General features: G+C 38.9%; 2 protein-coding genes across 2 annotated transcripts in view; one reads left to right on the forward strand and one right to left on the reverse strand.

Moving 5' to 3' along the window:
- The window catches only part of hcrtr2 (hypocretin (orexin) receptor 2), a 37,323-nt gene extending 15,930 nt beyond the window's left edge, over positions 1 to 21,393 (reverse strand). Inside the window, exon 1 of the mRNA XM_084948496.1 lies at positions 20,906 to 21,393. Coding sequence (XP_084804622.1) covers positions 20,906 to 21,122 — 217 coding nt within the window. The 5' untranslated portion in view covers positions 21,123 to 21,393. The remainder of the gene's footprint in view (positions 1 to 20,905) is intronic.
- On the forward strand, positions 142 to 5,015 carry LOC146374821 (uncharacterized). The gene is made up of 7 exons (XM_084949180.1): positions 142 to 201; positions 1,335 to 1,380; positions 2,979 to 3,050; positions 3,169 to 3,206; positions 3,289 to 3,450; positions 3,558 to 3,653; positions 3,949 to 5,015. The coding sequence occupies exons 1-7, from the start codon at positions 142 to 144 to the stop codon at positions 4,255 to 4,257; spliced, it is 783 nt and encodes a 260-aa protein (XP_084805306.1). The 3' UTR covers positions 4,258 to 5,015.
- Positions 21,394 to 22,741: the final 1,348 nt, after the last annotated feature.

The following is a 22,741-nucleotide window of genomic DNA, read 5'->3' on the forward strand; positions in this document are numbered from 1 at the left end:
ATTGCCGCCCCCCACCACGATGCCGCCCCCGGGCAACCGCCCGTGTCGCCCGTATCTAAAACCGCTACTGCTCCCAATGTGCTGGCTTAGAGATTGAATCTCTAAGCCAGCACATTGGCCTGCGGCTGCCAACTGCTTACTATGTTTGAGATGTGTATCAGTAAAGGATACATATACGCAGGTTTAAAGCTTCACATTCAGGTATAGGGGCAAAAGCACTAGAGGCACTGTGTAAAACTGAAACATTACATTAAAGCTACACTGTAAAACCCAACAGTGCATCTTACTAAAAGAAGTAAGTTGTTCTTACTCAGTTCTGAAAAATAGTTAAAGTAACTTTCATGAAGTGTGTTAGGTAGACCCAAAAGTATACATATGATATAATAACTTTATTGTAATAAGTACACATGATGTTTTTGTAACGTTTTAAGTACTGTTGCTTTAAACTAAGTTGCGCTAATTCATTTGTATTAGTCATCATCCACAGCCCCGCCCCCAGTGTTTTGTCTGGACTTGTCGGCCATGAGACACGAGCCTCGTCAAGAGAAATTTTGCAAGAGTGGAAAGTACAAGTTAAGCTATTTTTATGTTTTTTTGTTAATGCTTACTTCTAGCATACAAAACGTACATTTATCAGACTGCTTTGTACTTTGTACTTTGTTGTAATTTATCAGACTACTTTGTTGTAGTAGCTATAAAGAAAAACGTAACTTAGCTGTCCAGCACACAATTCCCGCCTAGCACTGTATGAAGTCTGCTTCACAATTTAAAAAATTAACGGTTGGTGGCTTGTTTCAATCAAATAGTTGGTAAGTAGTCTAATTTTTGCAAACTGCATGGCACAAAACCTTTGGTAAAATCAGTGTTTAGGCTTTTCTGACTCTGACCTTTATCAAGTTCAAATGTAGCCTACTTTTGACACAGTGAAAATAGTAGAAAATTTATTTAGTGTTAATTTTAAGAGTTTAGTAGACAAGTTCGCCTTCACAAATTTTAAATATGATGGTTAGCGGCATTTAATAATAATTTACCTTTTCAAAGCTGCACTACACCAAACCTAAACGTTTCTGACTCTGTACTTTCCAAGGGTTAGCCTATTGTGTACTTCACTTGTGTAAAATTGCTTTATTATTTTATAACGTATAGAGTAGTTGACCAACCTGAATTGAAAATGAACTTTAGTGCAAGAATAAATCTTACTGTTTTCAAAGCTTGTGTTATCCAGATTGACTGTTTTTAAGTGAAGTAAAAGTCTGAAAGTAAAAACTGTTCTGCTAGCTTTCTGTCCTCATGGGTTTTGTGTTATTACAGTCTGACGATTGAAGGAGCAGTAGCATGCCGAGAGATCATCCAGCACTGCACTAAAGACAGCCAGTAAAGGTGATTTTAAAATGATTTGGCATCAAAATGTGGAATTGCAAGTTGTGTAGTTTTTCTACTGCCATAAAAGTCATGTTGTTGAAGCATTATCGGCTCAACCATGGTCAGTACTCCACAATTTCACCCTTACCCTGTCTCTACAACACATGCATGTGTACATTTAGTACATTTAATTCATTAAAGATACACATTCAAGAATGCACACTCCCACACAAAGAAAAGACGGTTCTTATCTAGATTTGAATAATTATGGATTTTGTTGCCCTGTGTGTAATTTTAAGCAGCCATTTATTGAAAGCCAAATGTTTATCCATCTGAGGGGGCATTTAAAACGAAAAGAAACTGTTCCATGTCCTTTCAAGAACTGCAATTTTAAAACCAATGTATACTCAACCTTCAATGCCCACAAATGCAGAGACCACCAAAATTCAACAAGTTACGATGAAGGCATTGTGCAAAGTGTTATAAATGTAGAACAAAAAGATGACATGCAACTTGATTCAGTAGAGTCATCAGATGACAATCAAGTGGCATCCACCAGTGAAATCAGTGGAATTGAGGGTTTAGAAGAGCACTTGCAATACAATCTGGCTGGATTTTTCTTGAAAATGCAGACAGTTCTCCATGTGTCCCAGAGAGCAACACAGGAGATTATTGAGCATATTGATCAGTTGTTTTTGTTATCACAACTTCTGGTTAGAAAATCAGTTGTAGATATACTGAAAAAGCACAACTGTACATATACGGACAAACTGGTGGATGAGATTTGTCAGGCAGTTTCTGATAGTAATGTTTTACATAAATGTGTCACATCTGAAGGACCACTATCTACAGCAAAGAGGAGGAAATCATATTACGAAGCAAATTTTCCATATGTCAAACCTGTGGAGTATTTAATTGAATCGTCAAAGCACACTTATATGTATGTGCCTATTCTCACATCTTTGCAATTGTTGTTGAAAAACAAAATGATTCCTGGACATTTCATGTCATTTTGTGATGGATCCTACTACTGGGAAAATGTACTACTGTCACAAGAGGGACAGAAATTGTCAATAATACTTTATGTGGATGATTTTGATCACAAACCCACTTGGTACCTCAAAGAAAATACATAAAGTCTTTGCAGTTTATTGGACACTGGCAAACTTTCCAGTTAAATCTCGTTCTGCTCTACACTGCACTCAGCTTGCTCTGCTGTGCAATTCCAATGATGTACGCACGTTTGGGTATAAGGAAATGTTGTCACTACTCTTAAATGATCTGAAAACTCTTGAAGAAGTAGGTGTCTACATTGAGACTCTTGGTGAATGTCTTAAAGCCACTGTCTACTCTGTTGTGGCAGACAACCTTGCTGCCCATGGGCTTGCTGGTTTCAATGAGAGTTTCAGGTCTACATATTTCTGTAGGTTTTGTCATGCCACCCAAACAGAAATGCAAACAGAAAATGCTGTTACAGGGAATTATGTAATGAGAACAAAAGATGCTCATGATAATTATTGTGCAAGAGCTTCAGAATGATGACATTAAGGAAAACTATGGTGTTAAAAACACCTGTGTTCTTTCTGACCATCTCTCTTTCTTCCATCCTGTCACAGGCTTCCCACCTGACCTCCTACACGACCTGTTTGAAGGTGTCGTTCCAGTGGAGTTGGCACATTGTTTAAAAGGTTTGATTTCTAAGAGATATTTTAACTTAGAAGACTTAAACAGAGCAATTCTGCGCTTTCCATATCAACATTCTGACAAAGTTGATCGCCCTCATCCAATACCCACAAATTTTGCCAGGCGAGGGACCATGGCCAGCACTCTTTCATGAGACACAGGTAAGTACAACTACGTATATAACATTTACTGCTCATATAGTATGCTGTGTTTTGCTTATAATATTTTTGGAATTCTCTTCAGCTCTACTTTGAATTTCATCGGATCACCAATCAGAATCTGCCACATGTGTTTTATGCTGCACTGGATGATTATGCTCCTCAGCTGATTGGACTTTACAAAAAGAGGAAAACTGGACGGGTCGGTGAAAGGATGGAGCAGCTTTTGTTGACATATGGAAAACAGGTATTTAAAAAATACTAATCATTCTGCTTGCTTGGCAGTTGCCATTGTTATGTTTATATATATATATATATATATATATATATACATTTATTTATTTATGTTTTTAGGACAAAAACGACATCTATGCAACTAGAACAGCAGCTCTGGCCGGCCTACCAATGTACCTCAAGGAGGATTCTTCAGAGATTTTCAAAACATGCAAGGTACTTGGGTATTACAATAATTTGCACATTTGAATTTAAAAAAGGTTGAAAGGAGTTTATAAGTCATCTGGACTTGGGTTGAAAGTTGAAGACGTGAAGTTGAATGACTTATAAACTTCTTTCATCCTTGATTTGACTACCTGGATGAATGAAAAATGAACCTTCACTGTCAACTTAAAACATGTTATGATATATAGAATTTGAAAAACTGAAGAAAGGTGCCTGACCATTTGTATTTATGCTTTTAACAGAGATATTACAGATGAATAATTGTGCACTCTGTATTATATCTTAGGGTGAAATTGAGTTCTACGAAGCCACAATTGCTCTGGTTGCTGATGTCGATGAAGAGGAGGTGCCTGGAGGAGTTCCTTTCTCACCACGCCAAGTGTTCATAGTACTTGAAGATCAGGTTGTTATGACTCATCACTCATGGACTGATGCACTGGTGTGTTTGTTTGGGCTAATCTATGCTCTGCATCTGAGCTATCCTGAGAAGTGTACTGGCTTTTTTGAGTTCATTCAAGTAGTGTTGCTGAAGCTAGACGATGAGAGAAAGCAACTAAAAGCAAAATTGCAGACACTAAAAAATGAGCTTGTGTAGATGATGTTTGTTTTTCACTGGTCACTATATTCGTGCTTTTTCAGTTATCTGTGAATGGCTTCAATAGTTTTATTTGTTCAGGGTAATTAGCTTTCTAAAAAGCAATGTGGAGAAAGCTAAGAATAAGGAGACAATCCATATTTGACGTTTTGTTTGTGATTGAAAAAAATCTTCACATAGTGTGTAATCTTAAGCTTATTTCTAAAAATATATTTTAGTTACATGGAAATCTTTTGGGAGATAACTGATAATTAGTCAATATGTACAGTATACTTTCAAGCTTTATTTTTTAATTGTGTGATGAGTGCCAGTTCACTTGATTCGAGGTCTGGGCAAAACCGTTGAGAAGCCACAAATACCTCTGAGAATATTTTTTGTTAGTGACATCCTTAGTTCAGCTGTTTTCTATAGTTGCATTGCTGTAGTGCATGTGATTTCATTATTATACTAAATGTTACTTAAAATTGTGATTGTTATGGCTCTAATTGCCTCTAGACTATTGTTTTTTATGATGTACACCTATGTATCAGGACTACATTACTAAATTTCTGTTTTGTACATTTAATCGATTTTCAAAATGCTACAAAAAACATTCAAAATTCCCTAAAAGTGCAAGTTTTAAAATGCCTAATTATTTGTTATTTGATAATGGCTTTAGCAGTCATAGTTTATGACTGAAAATATGGTTGTATTCATTCTGTATTTTCTCTGCAGTTAAAGTTAATAAAAACTGAATGGAAAGAATAATAGCTTGGTTTTGTGTTAATAGTACTTGAACCATTCGGTGCAATCGGTTTCCCCAATTGGATTAAGTTGTTTAAATACAACTATTTAAGTTAATTTAACTTAATTTGAATATGAGCATGTAACACTTTAAATAAGTTTGAATAAATACAGCATCTTAGTACAAGAAATTTAATGGTTTAAGTTAAAACATACTAAATACAATGAGTAAATAAACATAATGCATTTGAGTTAAATTATCATATTTGCTTTGGGTTCTCGGGACTCTAATAAAGTACTTAAATAACCCAAAACTGTTTAAGTTATAAAACTTGAATCAATTGGTGCAATCGGTTTCCCCAAATCATTTGAGTTAACTTAATTTGTCAGGTTTTACAGTGTACTTTCAGTTGGCTCTTATTCACGAGGGGTTGCCACAGCGGGTAGCTCCGCATGTTTGATATGGCAGATTTTCTACACTGGCTGTCCTTCCTGACAAAACCCACCTCCGGGGTATTTGTGTCTCCTCCTGAGATCGTTCCAGCGATTTTTTGCTTGTTAGGCAAATACGCAAACTACTTTACTTGCATTAAAGCTGCAATGCTGGGGATGAATTTATCTTCAATAATATGGAAAACAGAAGTATTAACATCCAATTTATATTTTCTTTAGCTTTATACTTTATATACCATGAACAGATTCAACAAAGAGCCACACAGATCTTTAGAAAAAATGACCTCCTGTGACAGAAAACAGCAAGATTTTGCCTACCCATATTCAATTAGTCTCTTACACATGTGCTATTCATTGATCAGTTAAATTGTAAAAAAAAAAAAAAAAAGCGAAACCCTATAAGGCCAGCGCTACAAGCATATAGTAATTTGATTAGCAACGTGCAGGGACAAAAGATGAAAGGAGAGCACATCTCTTCCACAAACAGCAGGAAATGAAGGAATCAAATGGTCCACTGTGTCTTTGTTCATCTGGTTGTTGACCTCTTTAATCAAATCCGTTTAAGTGTGGATTTCTTTCTCTGCCATTTTTCAGATACCGTCTGAAAGAAAATACAGTCTCAAAGTCATGTCATTTCGGATCAAAGGCAAGCAAATCACAACAAACTTTAGGGAAGCTGCATAAAAGTCCATATCACATGTCAGTCTATGTCAGGCAAAGTCACTTTGAATTGGCAGCGCCTGATATAAAAGCTTCAGTTAGATAAAAAATGTCTTATTCAAACTTATCTGTATCTGGGTCTCTGTCTAATTTATATCTAATTAAAATCCATCTAGGTGCACAGCAAACAATTTTATGCTCTTAAGCAAAGAAATTTATACTTACAATATGTTCTTCTATAAATGTTCACAGTGTAAACAAACTCAAAAGAGTGAAAAGCAGCCCTGATTACAGGCTCCATATTCTGAGAAATGATTTCTCCAATATTAAGGAAAAACATATGTCTGCTTATGTGTTGCTATATTTTCATACATCTTTCCATTTTTATTCCCTCTTGTTCAGCCACACAAGGATTTGAATTGAGCTCATCAGGGAGACAGATATGTTGATTTAGGTAATCTAGGAATAATTTCTAATCAAAATTGAGATACCTTTTGCACAACACAGCGCTGTTGGCATTTAAGCTTCAGTAGGCAATGTTATTTTTCATATTGTATCAAATGAGTTCTAGGAACAAGATGAAAATGCTGTTTATCCACTTGATTTCACTGAAGAGCTTTTTGTGTATCGATCAAGAACCTTATGTGTAAAGTCAAGTGATGCACACGAATAGGTGACTGGTTTTTCAGTATCAGGAGTCCTATTACATGAAAAAAAAATCATATTAAATTAATGTACAATGTCAGTTAACTGTTGGCTCTAAGATGGCAGCATCCTTTTCTCTCTTTCTCTCTAAGTGACAGCAAGTTTTGAACAAGCAAAGAGAATATATGACGGCTGTTCTGAAGCACTTTGATCTTCAGAATAAACGGTTGAACGTAGGCTGTGTCAGAGTGAAATGGTATATAAGCACTCAACTGGCAGAGTCTGCACAGGCATGTGAATGCTAACCTGCAAGGAATGAAGGCATCTGAGTTCAGCACTGCTCACTTGAGCCATACTAGAAAGAAACTGTCACGCATCTCAGCACCATTTGAAATATGACTTGATTATCCTAGAATGCGATGTGGTTCAGATCTTACAAGCATCTAAAAATCTTTGTCCATAAAGCTGTGCTGTCAGAGTTTTTTTCTCAATTTAATTAACATTTAGACTAAAAACTACGAACTTTCAGTAAGTTCTTAAAAATTACTTGCTTAGATCTGAAGATTTTCACAAAAAAACGAGATGCTAGATGGGAAAAGGAACTCGAGCTGCATCAAACACTGAATCACTGCAAACAACAAGTAACAAGAGACTGACATTTTGACACAGAATAGGGGTCACCACCTCTGCCATTTAACGCTCACGCTCACAGACAGAGCCAATGATGCTGACCTGTTGTGCATACAAGTGAGATCTGAACTCGGAAAAGACTTTATCAACGCTGTTGATACTTTATGTGCCCAAAATGTAAAGACAACATGCTAAAATCAAGAAACAGATTGCAGAGACTAAGATATTAAAGTAAAAAAAAAAAAAACCCAAAAAGCTATATTGAGATGAAGAGATGAAGATCATCTGATGACACCAAGGTTTTTTAAGTGTGCTGGAACGATTTGGGACAGCACCTTCCTTCGTGAAGGATAATTGAATCTGATCAGCAGGTTGATGCATATTTGATTGTGTGCTGCAGCCTGATGTTTCTTGCATTGATAGCAAGGTGACACTTGCACAGTAATGACAAAATAATGACATCCGTCAGCCCTGTTTTTCTTCTCACCTGGTTGTGCATTTATGGTGCAAAGTAAATATAGCTGCAGTCATGGCACTTGGTACAGGTGAGCATAAACCAAATTTTTAAAGGAAGATCATTTAAAATGCAGCTTTTAAAACAGTTTGACAAATATCACCAAACACACAAACTCTGTCTGCTAGCTCCATAAATACACAGTTGTTATATTTCCCAGGGAGAGAAAAAAAGATGCAAGAAAGTTTGAGAGATTTTCATAGGTACGGACTGCTCAATTATGCCCTTAGTGATGGCTTAATACATTTTTAGTTTTTAGATCCGATGGATCTATGTGCAGTGTGTTGTTGAATTATGTTTATGTAAAACATCTTGCATAATAAATGAAGTATACTAACTGTGGCGGGATGTGGTCTGCGGTTCCGCTGCAGAGGAGGGGTGGTGCAATGGGTAATGGTGCAATGGTGCCGGGCTGGCTGATGGGGCAGCTGAGCCCAATATACTAATCATGCTCTCCTTACTTCAGTGATGCCGAGACCACGAGCTAGGCAGTGTGTGTGTGTGTGTGTGTAGGTGGGGGGGGGGGATTATTTGAGCAGCTTTGAGAGCAAATCATCAGAAGTTTCACTGGCAATACTGCATGCTCTGACTACGCTAACATTGTTATTCAAATACTATAACAGGCAGTTTGACGTACTGTTGTAAGGTTTACAGTAATGGTGCAGGGCAGGCTGTGGCGTTCAATGTTAGATTACATCAAGGCTAGAAAACATCCGCTTATGTTTAAAGTGATGATGCTGAATAGATTCACTTACTGAATTCCACTTTTCATACTACCTTATGTCTAGGGGTTAGAAATCACCCATGATAGCTTGTGAAACATCTGCTCACATCTTGTTGATTTCAGTTAAATCCAAAAACAGGAGTGAGTATCGGGGAAGCAGCTGACGTGATACAAATTGTGATTGAGTAAGCTGATTGCTTACTGGTTTCTGAAGTCAGGCTTTAAATGGTAAATGGCCTGTATTTATATAGCGCTTTACTAGTCCCTAAGGACCCCAAAGCGCTTTACATGTCCAGTCATCCACCCATTCACACACACATTCACACACTGGTGATGGCAGCTACATTGTAGCCACAGCCACCCTGGGGCGCACTGACAGAGGCGAGGCTGCCGGACACTGGCGCCACCGGGCCCTCTGACCACCACCAGTAGGCAACGGGTGAAGTGTCTTGCCCAAGGACACAACGACCGAGACTGTCCAAGCCGGGGCTCGAACCGGCAACCTTCCGATTACAAGGTGAACGCCCAACTCTTGAGCCACAATCGCCCACAGGTAAATGACTGCATTTTGACTGCTGTCATACTGTCTCTTACTGTTTTTGGAGCCAGAAGTGAACTGCAAATAAAGAAACTGCAATTTTCAGTGCCAACTCTGATGACAAGTCCAATTTTTATTTCTTTATAAAATGTATGATTAATAGATCATTTTTAGAACTTTGCTTACACTGAAATGTCTGTTTATGGCCACGATAGAATACTAACATTCAATATCATAATTTTTAAGAAAATGTTGACAGATTACAGGCTTTTCTATTACTCTCTGGTCTAAACCCAAAATAAAATGCTAAAATCAGTTTAAAATTATATGCAGTATCTCCCACTTTATCTGTAATGTTTTGTAAATGAAATATTTGAACAATTACTGTTACTGAAATTACTGCACCACAAAATAAGAGTTTAAAAATGAAGAAATGGAAGATTCTACAGTTAGTTTTAGTGTTTACATTATGAGGAAGCAAAATGATATAAAATATTATCTTTTACTATACAGGAGAAATATCCTTGTGAAAATCAATCTATGTTTGTAGTAGTTACAAATAATCTTCTTATGGCCTCTGACAGTAAATTCAACTTAAATTATATACCTATAGACTCCGTTTATTACTTCTAGGCTGACTTATTGTAATTTATTATTATCAGGATGTCCTAAAAACTCCCCAAAAAGCCAAAAGTAGATTGTACTAAACAGAGAGCCAAATCAATGAAGGAACCAATGAAGAGAAGCCATATTGAATTCTCTTCATTGGCTCCTTGTTAAACACAGAATTTAATTTAAAATCCTCTCCCTCACATACAATACCTTAAATAATCATTCCCCATCTTATCTTAAAGAAAGTATCGTACAGTATCACCCCAAGAGACCACTTAACTCTTGAACTGCAGACTTACTTACTCCTACCCCTAAGACTCTTAGGGTACTTAAAAGTAGAATGGTAGGCAGAGCCTTCTGCTTCCAGGCACCTCTCCTGTGAACCAGCTCCCAGTTTGGATTCAGGAGACAAATACGCTCCCCACTTTTAATATCAGGCTTAAAATTTTCCTTTCGGATAAAGCTTATAGTTAGGTCTATGACTCTGAAACCTTCCTTAGTTACGCTGCATTCGGGCTCGGCATCTTGTAGCTTCCACAGATGAAGTCAAAAGTCAGAAGTTACGATGTGTCCTGGTTGGCCACCGAATGGAGGTGTCCTGGAAACATCTTGGTCAAAAACCCTTACTGATTGTTTCCTTTCAATGTGAAGGAGTAGTGGCTCTATTCCTAGTCCCTCCTGAATAACTGAGCTTCTCATCCTATTACTAAAATTGAGCAAAGCCACCCTCATTTCAGCTACTTGTTTTGATTTTGAATTGATTTTGAATTCCCACAGTTCATGGTCATAGGTGAAGGTAGGAACGTAGTTCAACCGTCAAATCTACTGTATTGCCTACACGCTTAGCTTTCTCTTCAGCACAACAGATCAGCACACCATCCACATCACTGCAGACACCGCACCACTTGATCTGTCGGTCTCCTGCTACAGTTTCTTAAAATATGTTAACTCCTCCTCAAAAAGCACTCATCAGTGAGTCAGCCCTGAAAAAGGTGGAGTGCAGTGTGCACTCTATTCTTTTTCACCTGAGAACCACGGCCCTGGACTCGGAACTGCTAATTCTCATTCTTTGCATTTCACACTCAGCTGTGAACCACTCTTAAGCGAGCTCAATGCCCAATAAAACCAAAGGATATCATCTACAAAAAGCAGAGATAAGACTGATGTGGAGACGCTCCATCACCTGGATATGCACAGAATTTCTATCCATAGAAATTAATATTATACTGATACTGATGGGGGGCTGAAGATGAGCTCATAGAGGTGAGTGATTACAAAAATGGAAAACAATCATTAAAAAAATCCAAAACTATGCTACTGCCTAAATAATTGTAGTAGAAAATATGTGAGCCACTGCTTTCCCATTTCATTTTTCAGTGGTCATAAGTAGCCCTGCAAAAAAATAACCCAAAGAAAATTCACGGCTTTGGGTTTCCTCCTGGTCTGATTCACCAGCTGCAACATATCACAAAGCATAATAAAATAACAGAGACGGTGAGGGTGATTTACGAAGCTCATTATGTTTATTGTCACCAGTCCATGCTAAAAATCAGCCAATTCTGGTCCCAGGCTGAGTGAGTGGTGGAGGCAAAAATGAAAGGCTCTTTCAGTGGTCCAATCTTCTTTTTTATTCCCCTTTTCTTCAGAGCAGTGGGTTGGTGTACCCTATTTACTGCATTTGGACAAAAAAAACAACAAAGCTAAGAAAATGAATCGAAGTTGTGGAAAAATACATGTAGAATTTATTTAGAATCTCCATCTAAAAGATGATAAAAACTAAAAACTGAGGAAACAGCTTTGCACCAGGCTTTTCCCCATTTCAGTAGCACCCCTGTCAATATACCTACTATGGCCTGCTCAATAAACAACCTATAAAATGACTCGAGAGGCGCTAAAACTCATGTCTGCATAGTCAGAAGCACCTCCCAATTCAGGAAATTAAATACTGAGCACAAAATTAACTTACAGCAGAGCTCAATCCATCATTCAAAAGACAATAATAAAGAAACAGTGGGAAAACAAATTTAATTTCATTAAGAGAGTGGGCCTGCTTTACATTTGCTTACAATCAAAACGTCCTTCAAACATCAGACAAAACTCCCCCTGACATCCCCCAGGACCATGACGATAAAAAGAGTCCTAAAGGACCGGGACCTGGTTTGGGATTTGCTGGATTCAAACTAGACTGGAGCCGAGGAGAGGTAAGAAATAAATAAACTACAAACAACAGATCAAAAACAAATCCTAAAACTATTATTTAGTTTAGCTGCAACACAGCAAGGTTACAAGAACTGAGTGTTGTGTTGAGAAGTCTCAGGCTTCCCTTTGATGAGGTTAAACAACAATAACCTGAACTGTGGATTATTTGGGATTCTTTTTATATTTAGAATGAGAACAAATGATCCAGTTGACAGCCCAATTAAGGTTTTTTTTAATCAAAATTAACATAGCACTACAGGGAGTGCAGAATTATTAGGCAAATGAGTATTTTGTCCACATCATCCTCTTCATGCATGTTGTCTTACTCCAAGCTGTATAGGCTCGAAAGCCTACTACCAATTAAGCATATTAGGTGATGTGCATCTCTGTAATGAGAAGGGGTGTGGTCTAATGACATCAACACCCTATATCAGGTGTGCATAATTATTAGGCAACGTCCTTTCCTTTGGCAAAATGGGTCAAAAGGAGGACTTGACAGGCTCAGAAAAGTCAAAAATAGTGAGATATCTTGCAGAGGGATGCAACAGTCTCAAAATTGCAAAGCTTCTGAAGCGTGATCATCGAACAATCAAGCGTTTCATTCAAAATAGTCAACAGGGTCGCAAGAAGCGTGTGGAAAAACCAAGGCGCAAAATAACTGCCCATGAACTGAGAAAAGTCAAGCGTGCAGCTGCCAAGATGCCACTTGCCACCAGTTTGGCCATATTTCAGAGCTGCAACATCACTGGAGTGCCCAAAAGCACAAGGTGTGCAATACTCAGAGACATGGCCAAGGTAAGAAAGGCTGAAAGACGACCACCACTGAACAAGACACACAAGCTGAAACGTCAAGACTGGGCCAAGAAATATCTCAAGACTGGTTTTTCTAAGGTTTTATGGACTGATGAAATGAGAGTGAGTCTTGATGGGCCAGATGGATGGGCCCGTGGCTGGATTGGTAAAGGGCAGAGAGCTCCAGTCCGACTCAGACGCCAGCAAGGTGGAGGTGGAGTACTGGTTTGGGCTGGTATCATCAAAGATGAGCTTGTGGGGCCTTTTCGGGTTGAGGATGGAGTCAAGCTCAACTCCCAGTCCTACTGCCAGTTTCTGGAAGACACCTTCTTCAAGCAGTGGTACAGGAAGAAGTCTGCATCCTTCAAGAAAAACATGATTTTCATGCAGGACAATGCTCCATCACACGCGTCCAAGTACTCCACAGCGTGGCTGGCAAGAAAGGGTATAAAAGAAGAAAAACTAATGACATGGCCACCTTGTTCACCTGATCTGAACCCCATTGAGAACCTGTGGTCCATCATCAAATGTGAGATTTACAAGGAGGGAAAACAGTACACCTCTCTGAACAGTGTCTGGGAGGCTGTGGTTGCTGCTGCACGCAATGTTGATGGTGAACAGATCAAAACACTGACAGAATCCATGCATGGCAGGCTTTTGAGTGTCCTTGCAAAGAAAGGTGGCTATATTGGTCGCTGATTTGTTTTTGTTTTGTCTTTGAATGTCAGAAATGTATATTTGTGAATGTGGAGATGTTATATTGGTTTCACTGGTAAAAATAAATAATTGAAATGGGTATATATTTGTTTTTTGTTAAGTTGCCTAATAATTATGCACAGTAATAGTCACCTGCACACACAGATATCCCCCTAAAATAGCTAAAACTAAAAACAAACTAAAAACTACTTCCAAAAACATTCAGCTTTGATATTAATGAGTTTTTTGGGTTCATTGAGAACATGGTTGTTGTTCAATAATAAAATTATTCCTCAAAAATACAACTTGCCTAATAATTCTGCACTCCCTGTATAATGCTGTGATGCCTAGGAAATATAAAAAGGACTAATGCACATTATACCATAGATTTATAAATATCAAAATATCAAACTCCCAGTAACCTACTTGCAGAAACTCACAGGTAGATAATAAGTGCATGGAAGCTGAAGCAAAGATAATGAGGGGCTTTAAAAAATATATATATATAGCTACATTTAGCAAGCCAGAATCACTCAGGTGGAACTGGAACCAATGTACTGTTAAAAGCTATTAAGTAATGGACAAGAGGTGATCAGAAAAACACTCGAGCTGGATAATATTTCCTTGTTTCAGCTGGATAGCTGTGCACAGTGTACGATTATTGAGTTGAATTGTTGCAGGCTCTGTGTGGTAATTAGTTAGTTAGTTCAAACAGTTTCTACTGTTGTTATAGTAAAAAAAATAGTATGGAGGACTGCTTTTTTTTTTTTAAAGCGCTTGTGATCAATTATTCTTAAACAAAAAAGACATAAATGTCAAATAGTCCTGTAAAATTTAACATGCATGTTTAAATTCTTGTTTGAACTTTCGCCAAGCATTTACTGATTAGAGCATCACACAGGAGATAGTACTGTTTCACAGGACATTTGCTGCTCTACTTTTTACATAACAGTATGATTTATTATACAAGTACACAGATTTGTGTGGTTCAAGTTAATGTATAAAATATGCTGATTGATTTTCCAAAGAAGGTTATCTCTTTAGTCAGCAAGTCAGATCTAAGATGTTGGCGCACACACACACACACACACACACGCAGAAAAAAGAATGAACCTACTGTAGGTCCAGACATGAACCCAGCTGAGATAATAACTAGTAATTTCAGAAGGTATGCTAAATAGCCAATGGACTGGGTGCTTTTCTACTGTAACTGTGCACTTGTTCAGCCACTCACACACATATTTATACAGCACTTTTATTCTTTGTCTAACATTTACACACACACACACACACACACACACACACACACACACACACACACACACACACACTGCAGTGGATCAGCATCAGGGGAAACTTGGGTTTCAGCATCTTGCCCAAGGATCCTTCAACATGCATTCTACAGGATCCGGGGATTGAATCACCGACCTTCCGATTAGTAGACGACCCACTCTACCTCCCACGGCCACCCCTGCAGCTGCCTGTGGGTGTCTGCCACAGCAGCAGATGTGCATGCCTACTTCAAAGATCTCTCCTCTCAATGCAGTCATAATAAGTTTATTTATAAGTTTATCATTAAAGGCAAAAAAAAGGCCCGCATCTGCTTCTGATATACGTTTCTGGCGATGGCAAATAATATACCCGCTGCCCTTTATAGGGCACATTGCCAAAAAATGAAAACAAGTAGAGTGCGTTTAAAAGAAAATCTAATCTCTAAAAATGTGTTTTCAGCAGACATTTAAAAACAGACTATTGATTTTGTTGACCTAATGAGTGAGGAAGTGCCATTCCAAAGTTTATGCACTAAATGTTAAAAAGCTTCATCATCTATGGATTTAAAGAAAAAGCGTGGACCAGTTAAGACCAGGGTTGGACTGGGACAAAAATCGGCCTGGGCATTTTGACTAGAGACCCACCAGGTATTACAGGAAAAGCCATAAAGCCTTTGAATGAAAACAGACACTGTTGTGACAGTGATGTACACTGTCTTGTTGGTATATGTATGATTTCTATACATTTTACATCAGATGAAAACTTTGGTTGTAAGCTTCAGATAATTATTTAATAACAGCCAGACATTTTAAATGAGAATAAGAAAGAAAAGTATTTCTTTGTGCCCCCCTTTCCCCGTTAATGCCCTACCTGGCCCCCTGGCAAAACTTTGCTAGACCCGCCCCTGCACAGTTACCAGCTGTCAGCTACATAAAAAAAAGGATCCTGGTGTTATTTGTCTCTCAGAAACAGTTCATAACTTCCCTTCAACTCATTCATGTCACCTAAAAGGTAAACCTGTTTCTCCATCACCTGTTCAGCTCTGATGATTCAGTAAGGACATCTCCTGGTTTCATCTTCATGTTTCCCTCTCACCAGATAACCAAACCGATATCAAGACCAGCAGCTTTTACAGCTGTGGCTCCAGCAAACATCAGCTGATACTAGAAATTAATATAAAATAAATTCTAACAACAGCTGATCAAGCTTAAATATGCTGCTGTTGTTTAGCGCGACATCCGCTGGTTTCCTCTTTCTGGTGCAAAGTGGGAGACAAACAAACAAGACAGCAATGCCGATCAGCTGATCATTGATCAGTTTCATGATTGAAGTAGCAACAGGCGAGAGAGGGGCAGAGAATGAGAGAAGAAGAGCCAGCTGACAGCGTAATGACACAATAACTTTCTCTGAATGAGGGACCATTCCATTTTTTAAGGAGCAGTTGGCAACTCTACTAACTAACCTTATAAATAAAATAAAGTTCACTATCAGTAACATCATAGCACCCGCCCAGCTGTATAGAAACTCAGTCATGTTGGCTAGTATGCAGTACGAGTTATTGTAACTTACTGTAAAAAGTCAGCACAACGAAAATAAACTCCACCTAAACTTGGTTTATATCTGACCCAGATAGACTGCAGGTCATAACTTCTTACCTGATGTTCAGTTCACCTGACACTCGGACCGCCGCCTCGGGTCTCTCCTCCTCCTGCCTCCCCTTTCCCTCATCCACCTGCTGGCCTCTGCGAAAGCTCCGCCATAGAAACCACCACCAAACAACTGAGTTATTTTTACACATCGGTCAGCATCGGGCCCGCCCACCGATGGCCAGTCCAGCTATGGTTAAAACCAACTGAAGTTTGCAATGAAATAAATGGGAGACGATTAAAGTGTGATTAACTGGCTGTATCACTAGTTACCTACTCTACACTCACTTGATGCTTTGTTAGGTAGACCTTGGTAGTTTAGGAGTTTTAGAGAACGGTCTTATTTCTTCATTGAATACATTTAACAAGGTGATGGAAACATTTCTCAGAGATTTTGGTCCATATTGACATGGTTACATTACAGTTACTGCAGATTCTTTGGCCTCACATCCATGATGTGAAGCGCTCCTTCCATCATATACCTAAGGCAGTGTTTCCCAACCACTGTGCCGTGAGAAATGATCAGGTGTGCCTCGGAAGATTATCTGGTTCCACCTGATTGGTACTCTAAGCAATTAGCGTGAGTAACATGCAGAACAATTACATTCTCTTTCACTAGAGGGCAGTACAACTGCCTGCTCTAATTAAATGGGCTGCCAACTGCCAGTAAAACAGAAGAAGGCAAAGAAGAAAGCACATCGTGTAAAAGCAATAGAGAAATATTTGAAAGGAAAATTAGTTAATCTGACATGGTCCCTGGAGAAATTCCGACCCATATTAAGACCCTAGCGTGAGTAGTTGTCAGAAGAAGAAAAGAATGTGTACTGTGGACAAACTGAGCCAATTCTGCTATACCTGATGTGCGGGTAAAAATGATCAATATGCTTTTTGTGATATTTTTGTTTGTTGTGCCGTGTGATTTTTGTAATGTGAAATATGGTTTTCACATTAGAAAACCATATTTCAGTGAAACCTTGCCCTAAGGTGCTCTGGTTTCCCAACAAAAAGGTTGGGAAACACTGCCCTAAGGTGCTCTATTGGATTGAGCTCGGGTGACTGTGGAGGCCATTTGAGTACAGTGAGCTCACTGTCATGTTTAAGAAACCAGTTTGAGTGGGATTTGAGCTTCGTGGCAATGTACTTTATCCTGCTGGAAGCAGCCATTAAAAGATGGGTATACTGAGGTCATAACAATGCTCAAGAAGACTGTGGTGTTTAAACTACACTCATAAGGGGACCAAAGTGAGTCACGATAATATCCCTCACACAAGTACAACACCAGTAGCCTGATCCAGTGATTCAAGACAGGATCATGTTTCATGTTGATCATGTTGTTTCATGTTGCTCATGCTAAATTCTCACCATACGAATGTTGCAGCAGAAATTATGACTCATCAGAGCAGGCAACATTTTTCCAGTCTTCTATTGTCTAATCTAGATGAGCCTGTGTGAATCACAGCCTCGGTTTCCCGTTCCTTGCTGACAGGAGTGGCGTCCAGTGTGGAATTTAGCTGCTGTAGCCCAGCACCAGAATACAAGGTTTGAGATCTTATGTGTTTAGTGATCCAGTTTGGTATACCTTAGTTCTAAAGAATGGTTATTCGAGTTTATGTTACCTTTCTATCATCTCAAGGCAGTCTGGTCATTTTCCTCTGACCTCTGAATGAATAACGCAACCAGAGGGATGTTTTTCTGCCCAGTAGATCAGCAGTTTCTGAAATATTCAAACCAGTCCTTCTGGCAAAAACAACCATGTGTCACATTCAAAGCCACTTAAATTACCCTTCTTCCCCATTCTGATGCTCAGTTTGAACTTCAGTAAGTCGTCTTGACCGTGTCAACATGAGGAGGAGCGCACTGAGTTGCTGCCATATGTCTGCCTCATTGGATTGTTGTGTTAACAAGAAGTTGAGCAGGGTAAGTAGCCCTAATGCAGGGGTGTCAAACTCCAATACACAGTGGGCCAAAATTCAAAACTGGAACAAAATTGCGGGCTAACGTTGATATTTATTGAAATATATTTATTCCTCCAGATATAAGAATGAATCTTTTCTTATGGACTCAAACACGTTTTGCTGAAAAACTGAATATGGAACAAGCAAAGCTTAATACTAAACAATATATATATATATTAGCTGTATAATACCAGTAGGCCAACTCTAATAGTAATTTGGCATGGCTTCGCGGGCCAAATGTAATTAGGCTGCGGGCCAAATTTGGCCCGTGGGCCAGAGTTTGACACCTATGCCCTAATGTTTCTGATGATCTAATGACAATTGCCCGCCCATTATTAGTTGGAATTTTAGATAATGTTTCAGTGCCTATGGGGTAAAATGTTGGCATGGGAAGGTGAGAGCCTTGAACACAAAATGTACACACTGTGCCTTGAACACAAAGTGTACACACTGTGTCCAAGGTTTAAAAGCATAATAATGTTGCAAACATTTCAGCAAAAATCTTCTTGTAGTTAAACATCCATCACATACAGAGCAGATTTATTAGTGGTTTCTCTTTACTTTTTACTCCATGTTCAGTCTCTGCCAACTCTCTGAGGGAAATATCTGGTGCTTTAGTTGCTTAATGTTATGCTCGCCAGGTGGTCGCTAACATTGTCAGTGAACAGTGAAGTTAATACAGGCAGCGATTTGATGAATCAAAATTTGTACTTACAGCAGCAGGAAAGAAATGCTAAAGAGGATTACACTGAAAGACCCTCTACGAAAAAGAAGACTAAAGTTTTAAATTGAGTACCTACTGTACAATGTGTGCCTGAATCCATTACAGCAGCAAGGCCATTTACTATGAGAACAAATACTTTCAGCTCTAGCAAAAATTCCACTGGATTCCTTTTCCCTTATAGGAATAAAAAATGCAACAGTAAATGCTGATTTTATGATTTTTTTTTCTCTTCACTTCTGTCTATGGAAGAGATTCTCCAGGCAGGGGTGACACCTTTGTTGTCACTTCCTGCTGTTCATAGCAGGTAAAACTGCAGCAAGAGAAAACAGCACACAGTGCAGGAAACAAAGAAAGAGAAGCTGCGATGATTTAAAAGATTTGCGCTGTGCTTCCTCATCTAACACTGACAGTTATAATGAGAACCTGTCATCTCTGGCTTTGAAACTCATGGCAATACTGATTAAACACACATGGACCCATCCAATGTCCTTGATTGCTCTGTTCGGCAAAGAAATGCAAATTTGTTTCCTAAATGACTTCTGTGTCATTTATGAAGTATTTACTAAAACATTGATTACATCAGCAACCAGGTATTATTAGTAAACCAGTACTATAAAGCACATATTTTTGTAATCTGAGCTTTAAAAAGCAAATGATAACCCTGCTTATTTCACTTAACATGTATAATATGAAACTGTTGAACATTAGACTGTGAATAGCTGGCCTGTCTGATTTCTGGAATCGTAACTTATCCACTCATGTATCATTTTCAGAGTGTCTGTTCATTCTATTGTGAGACTAAAACCATAAAAGTGGAAGTAGACTCTGCACAAGGGTGGAAAGCTGTTTTCTGAAAGCATCTACAAAATTCTCTTGGACAGCATTTCCAGTGGCCCATTTCAAAATGTCATCCACTGTCTGGGGAGTGGGTGTTGCATTAAGGATAATGAAGATGGCAAGAGGGTGAATGCTGTCTTCCTCGCTGAAATACCATACAAATTATTAGATTGATAAATGCTGCCTAAAATGACAGATAATGTGGCACACCTTCAGCCTTCCAAGCTGGAGTGCAATTCTGCAGTGCACAGCTGCATCTATGTGGGGGCCCTTTTCCTTGTTACCAAAAAAAGTCTAAAAATAGCTAGTGGGAACCCTGAGATGAGGCATAGAACACAAGCCTGCACAAAGACAGCTTTCAAAGTTGAAATAGATCAAAGTGCAAGCGGAAAAAGAGCAGGTTATTTTAGTGACTGTGACAATCGAGCTTCAGTAGAGCATAACTAAGACTCCCACACTGACACAAAGAAGGAGGTTCTCAAATGTGTGGTAGCAGCCCGATAAGAAATTTCACAATAAAAAAAAACAGAGCTACAGGTCAGTCTGACTTCTCTTTGTTAAATAGTAAAACTGCCCCTGCTGCTAAACCATTGAGAAAATACACAAGCAACAAAGCAGTCCAATAATGGAATTTCGCAGACAATAGGTCTGCAAAACTTGCAAGTTACGCAAATGCACGGTGTGAAATAATTTATTTTTGTATCTTCAAAGAAATCAAAAGGTTACCGATTTTCCAAAATTAACCTCGCTTTCCTGGACTGATTGACGGTTTCTCCTCCTCATTGATGCTTCCACATCAGCAGAGGCGCGACTGCGATTAGTGAACATCACAGAGGGGGGGAATGCGCTTCTTTAGTTACTGATCGCTCTTGATTTGGATTTTTCTCATACTTCAAGTAATCTTTGCGCTGATATTATGGAGAGGTGGGAAAAAGTTGCTCGAAGTGTGCTTTTGCTTTATGATTTTTGCAAGTTGTTAAGATGAATGGAGAGAGAGAGAAATGAATGTATTTAAAGGTACGACTCACCAAGCGAGTTCCCAATGAGTGAAACGAAGAATACAATAATGTAAGCCACAATGAGAACCCATTCATACTGCTTGGGGTGTAAATACTCTCTCCAAATGTATCTCAGAAGTTCCTCGTCGTCATCCAAGGTGGGATGCACATGTAACTCCGTGCTGTTGGGTAGATGTCCAGAAGATAAGCACTCCTCGCAGTCCACGTTCCCAGTGATGCCAGACATGCTTCCAGGTGTTTTGTGTGCCCGATGAACTGCAGCTGTTGCTTGTGCGTCTGCAGTGACCGCAGGTTGTTTGAGCACACTGCAAACGCGATTCTAAATGCGCTCCGCACGGACCACTCGTCAGAATGACGCTGGTCTCCCTTCTGTCTCCATTCAAAGCCACTGCAGGGTCAAACACCAACACAGCAGATTGCAGCGAGCAACGAGCTCTGAGCTGCAACCCGAATCCCCACTCGCGTAAAAATAGAGAGAAACGGGGTGTTCGGGCATTTCTGCGGGGAGGCGCATGGTGCATGAACAAGGTTTGGAAATGAATGGGGTGATTTAAAATGCATCAGCTTAATCTGCTTTTAATTCTGTGCGAAATTCAATTACAAGCATATAAAGGAGGGCAGATTGGACGGACGGCTTCAGACCAATTCACGGACACGGTTAACCCCCTTAATCCAACAGTGCACTTGTTTTAAACTAATTGGTTTAACTGGCTCCTGTAGTGCTTGAGCAAATTGTTGTGACTGTGTGAAGGTAATGACTGAATGGTGGGACAAGCCTCAGACTGTGTACCAATTTATTGGGGACATGTTTTCGAATTTTTATTTTAAAAAACAAAACGAAACAATGACAACAATATAAACTGCTGTTTTTATGTCATTAAGACTCCTTGTTTGTATTTATTTAGTCTTATTTCTCTTTGTCATAAGCTGTGAACAGCTCTGGTGTGAACAAATCATAAATCTGAACATCATCTCAGCATCTTGTTTTTTTGGGGCATATACTGCATACTGTCGCTGGGTTTGTTTAGGCAGCACTTCTGAGCAAAATATGGTGTTATGATGACGGTATGGAAATCATAATTCCATTCAAAATGAATAGATCAGATTACATCTGCAAGGCAGTCAAAGCACAACTGCACGAACTCCTGCTGAGAAGTTAAAAATGAATTAAATGGTACATTTGAATTAAAGATGTGAGTATCATGGTGGAGCAGTGCTTAACAAGGCTGCCATACAGGAAGTTTCAGTACCCTTGATAACATAAGACATTTACATCAAGTGAGGGTCCTTTAAAAAGCCTCTGTATTTTTTATAAATTTTTTTTATTTGAATCCTCTTCCTCATGGTTTATGTTGACATCATAATACATTTGAATCCAGGATTAGGTTTTGTAAATTGTGCTTTATGCATCTGTGTGCATGCAGGTATACGTTGTATTGGGCTACTGTGCCTGTGAAGCAAACTGTCCCAAGGGGACATTGCTACACCACTCTACCCACTACTGAGTTCTGGTTGGCTCCTTGTATGATCTCCCTTTCCCTATTTTGTTTCCCTGTCAGAGTGATCTGTTTTTTTCTTGCAGTTTAAAATCTAATCTAAGATTAATTTAAACTTAGCTTTAAGTGTGTGTGAATATAACGGTTATCTGTCTGTCCGTTAGCCACGTAAACTGTCAGCCTGTCCATTTTATATTCTTCTCAGCCAGTGTCAGCTGAGAGTCTCGGTGGATAAGCGGTTGTGAAAATTGTTCAGCCATCCACTGTGGTATAAAATCATTAGTGTCTAGTTATTTTAAGTCCCTCAATGTACCTCAAAAGTGCCATTGATTGAGGTACTGCTAATAAT

The sequence above is a fragment of the Perissodus microlepis genome, chromosome 13 (assembly GCF_051167445.1).
Source record: "Perissodus microlepis isolate ML-2025 ecotype Zambia chromosome 13, ASM5116744v1, whole genome shotgun sequence".
Lineage (NCBI taxonomy): Eukaryota > Metazoa > Chordata > Actinopteri > Cichliformes > Cichlidae > Perissodus > Perissodus microlepis.

Bases quoted from the DNA above. Each gene is read 5' to 3' on its own strand.
- LOC146374821 (XM_084949180.1), top strand. From the start codon at position 142: ATGTTTGAGATGTGTATCAGTAAAGGATACATATACGCAGGTTTAAAG. The intron at 3,051-3,168 runs GTTTGATTTCTA...AAATTTTGCCAG, and splicing joins GTTGGCACATTGTTTAAAAG to GCGAGGGACCATGGCCAGCA. The intron at 3,654-3,948 runs GTACTTGGGTAT...ATTATATCTTAG, and splicing joins AGATTTTCAAAACATGCAAG to GGTGAAATTGAGTTCTACGA.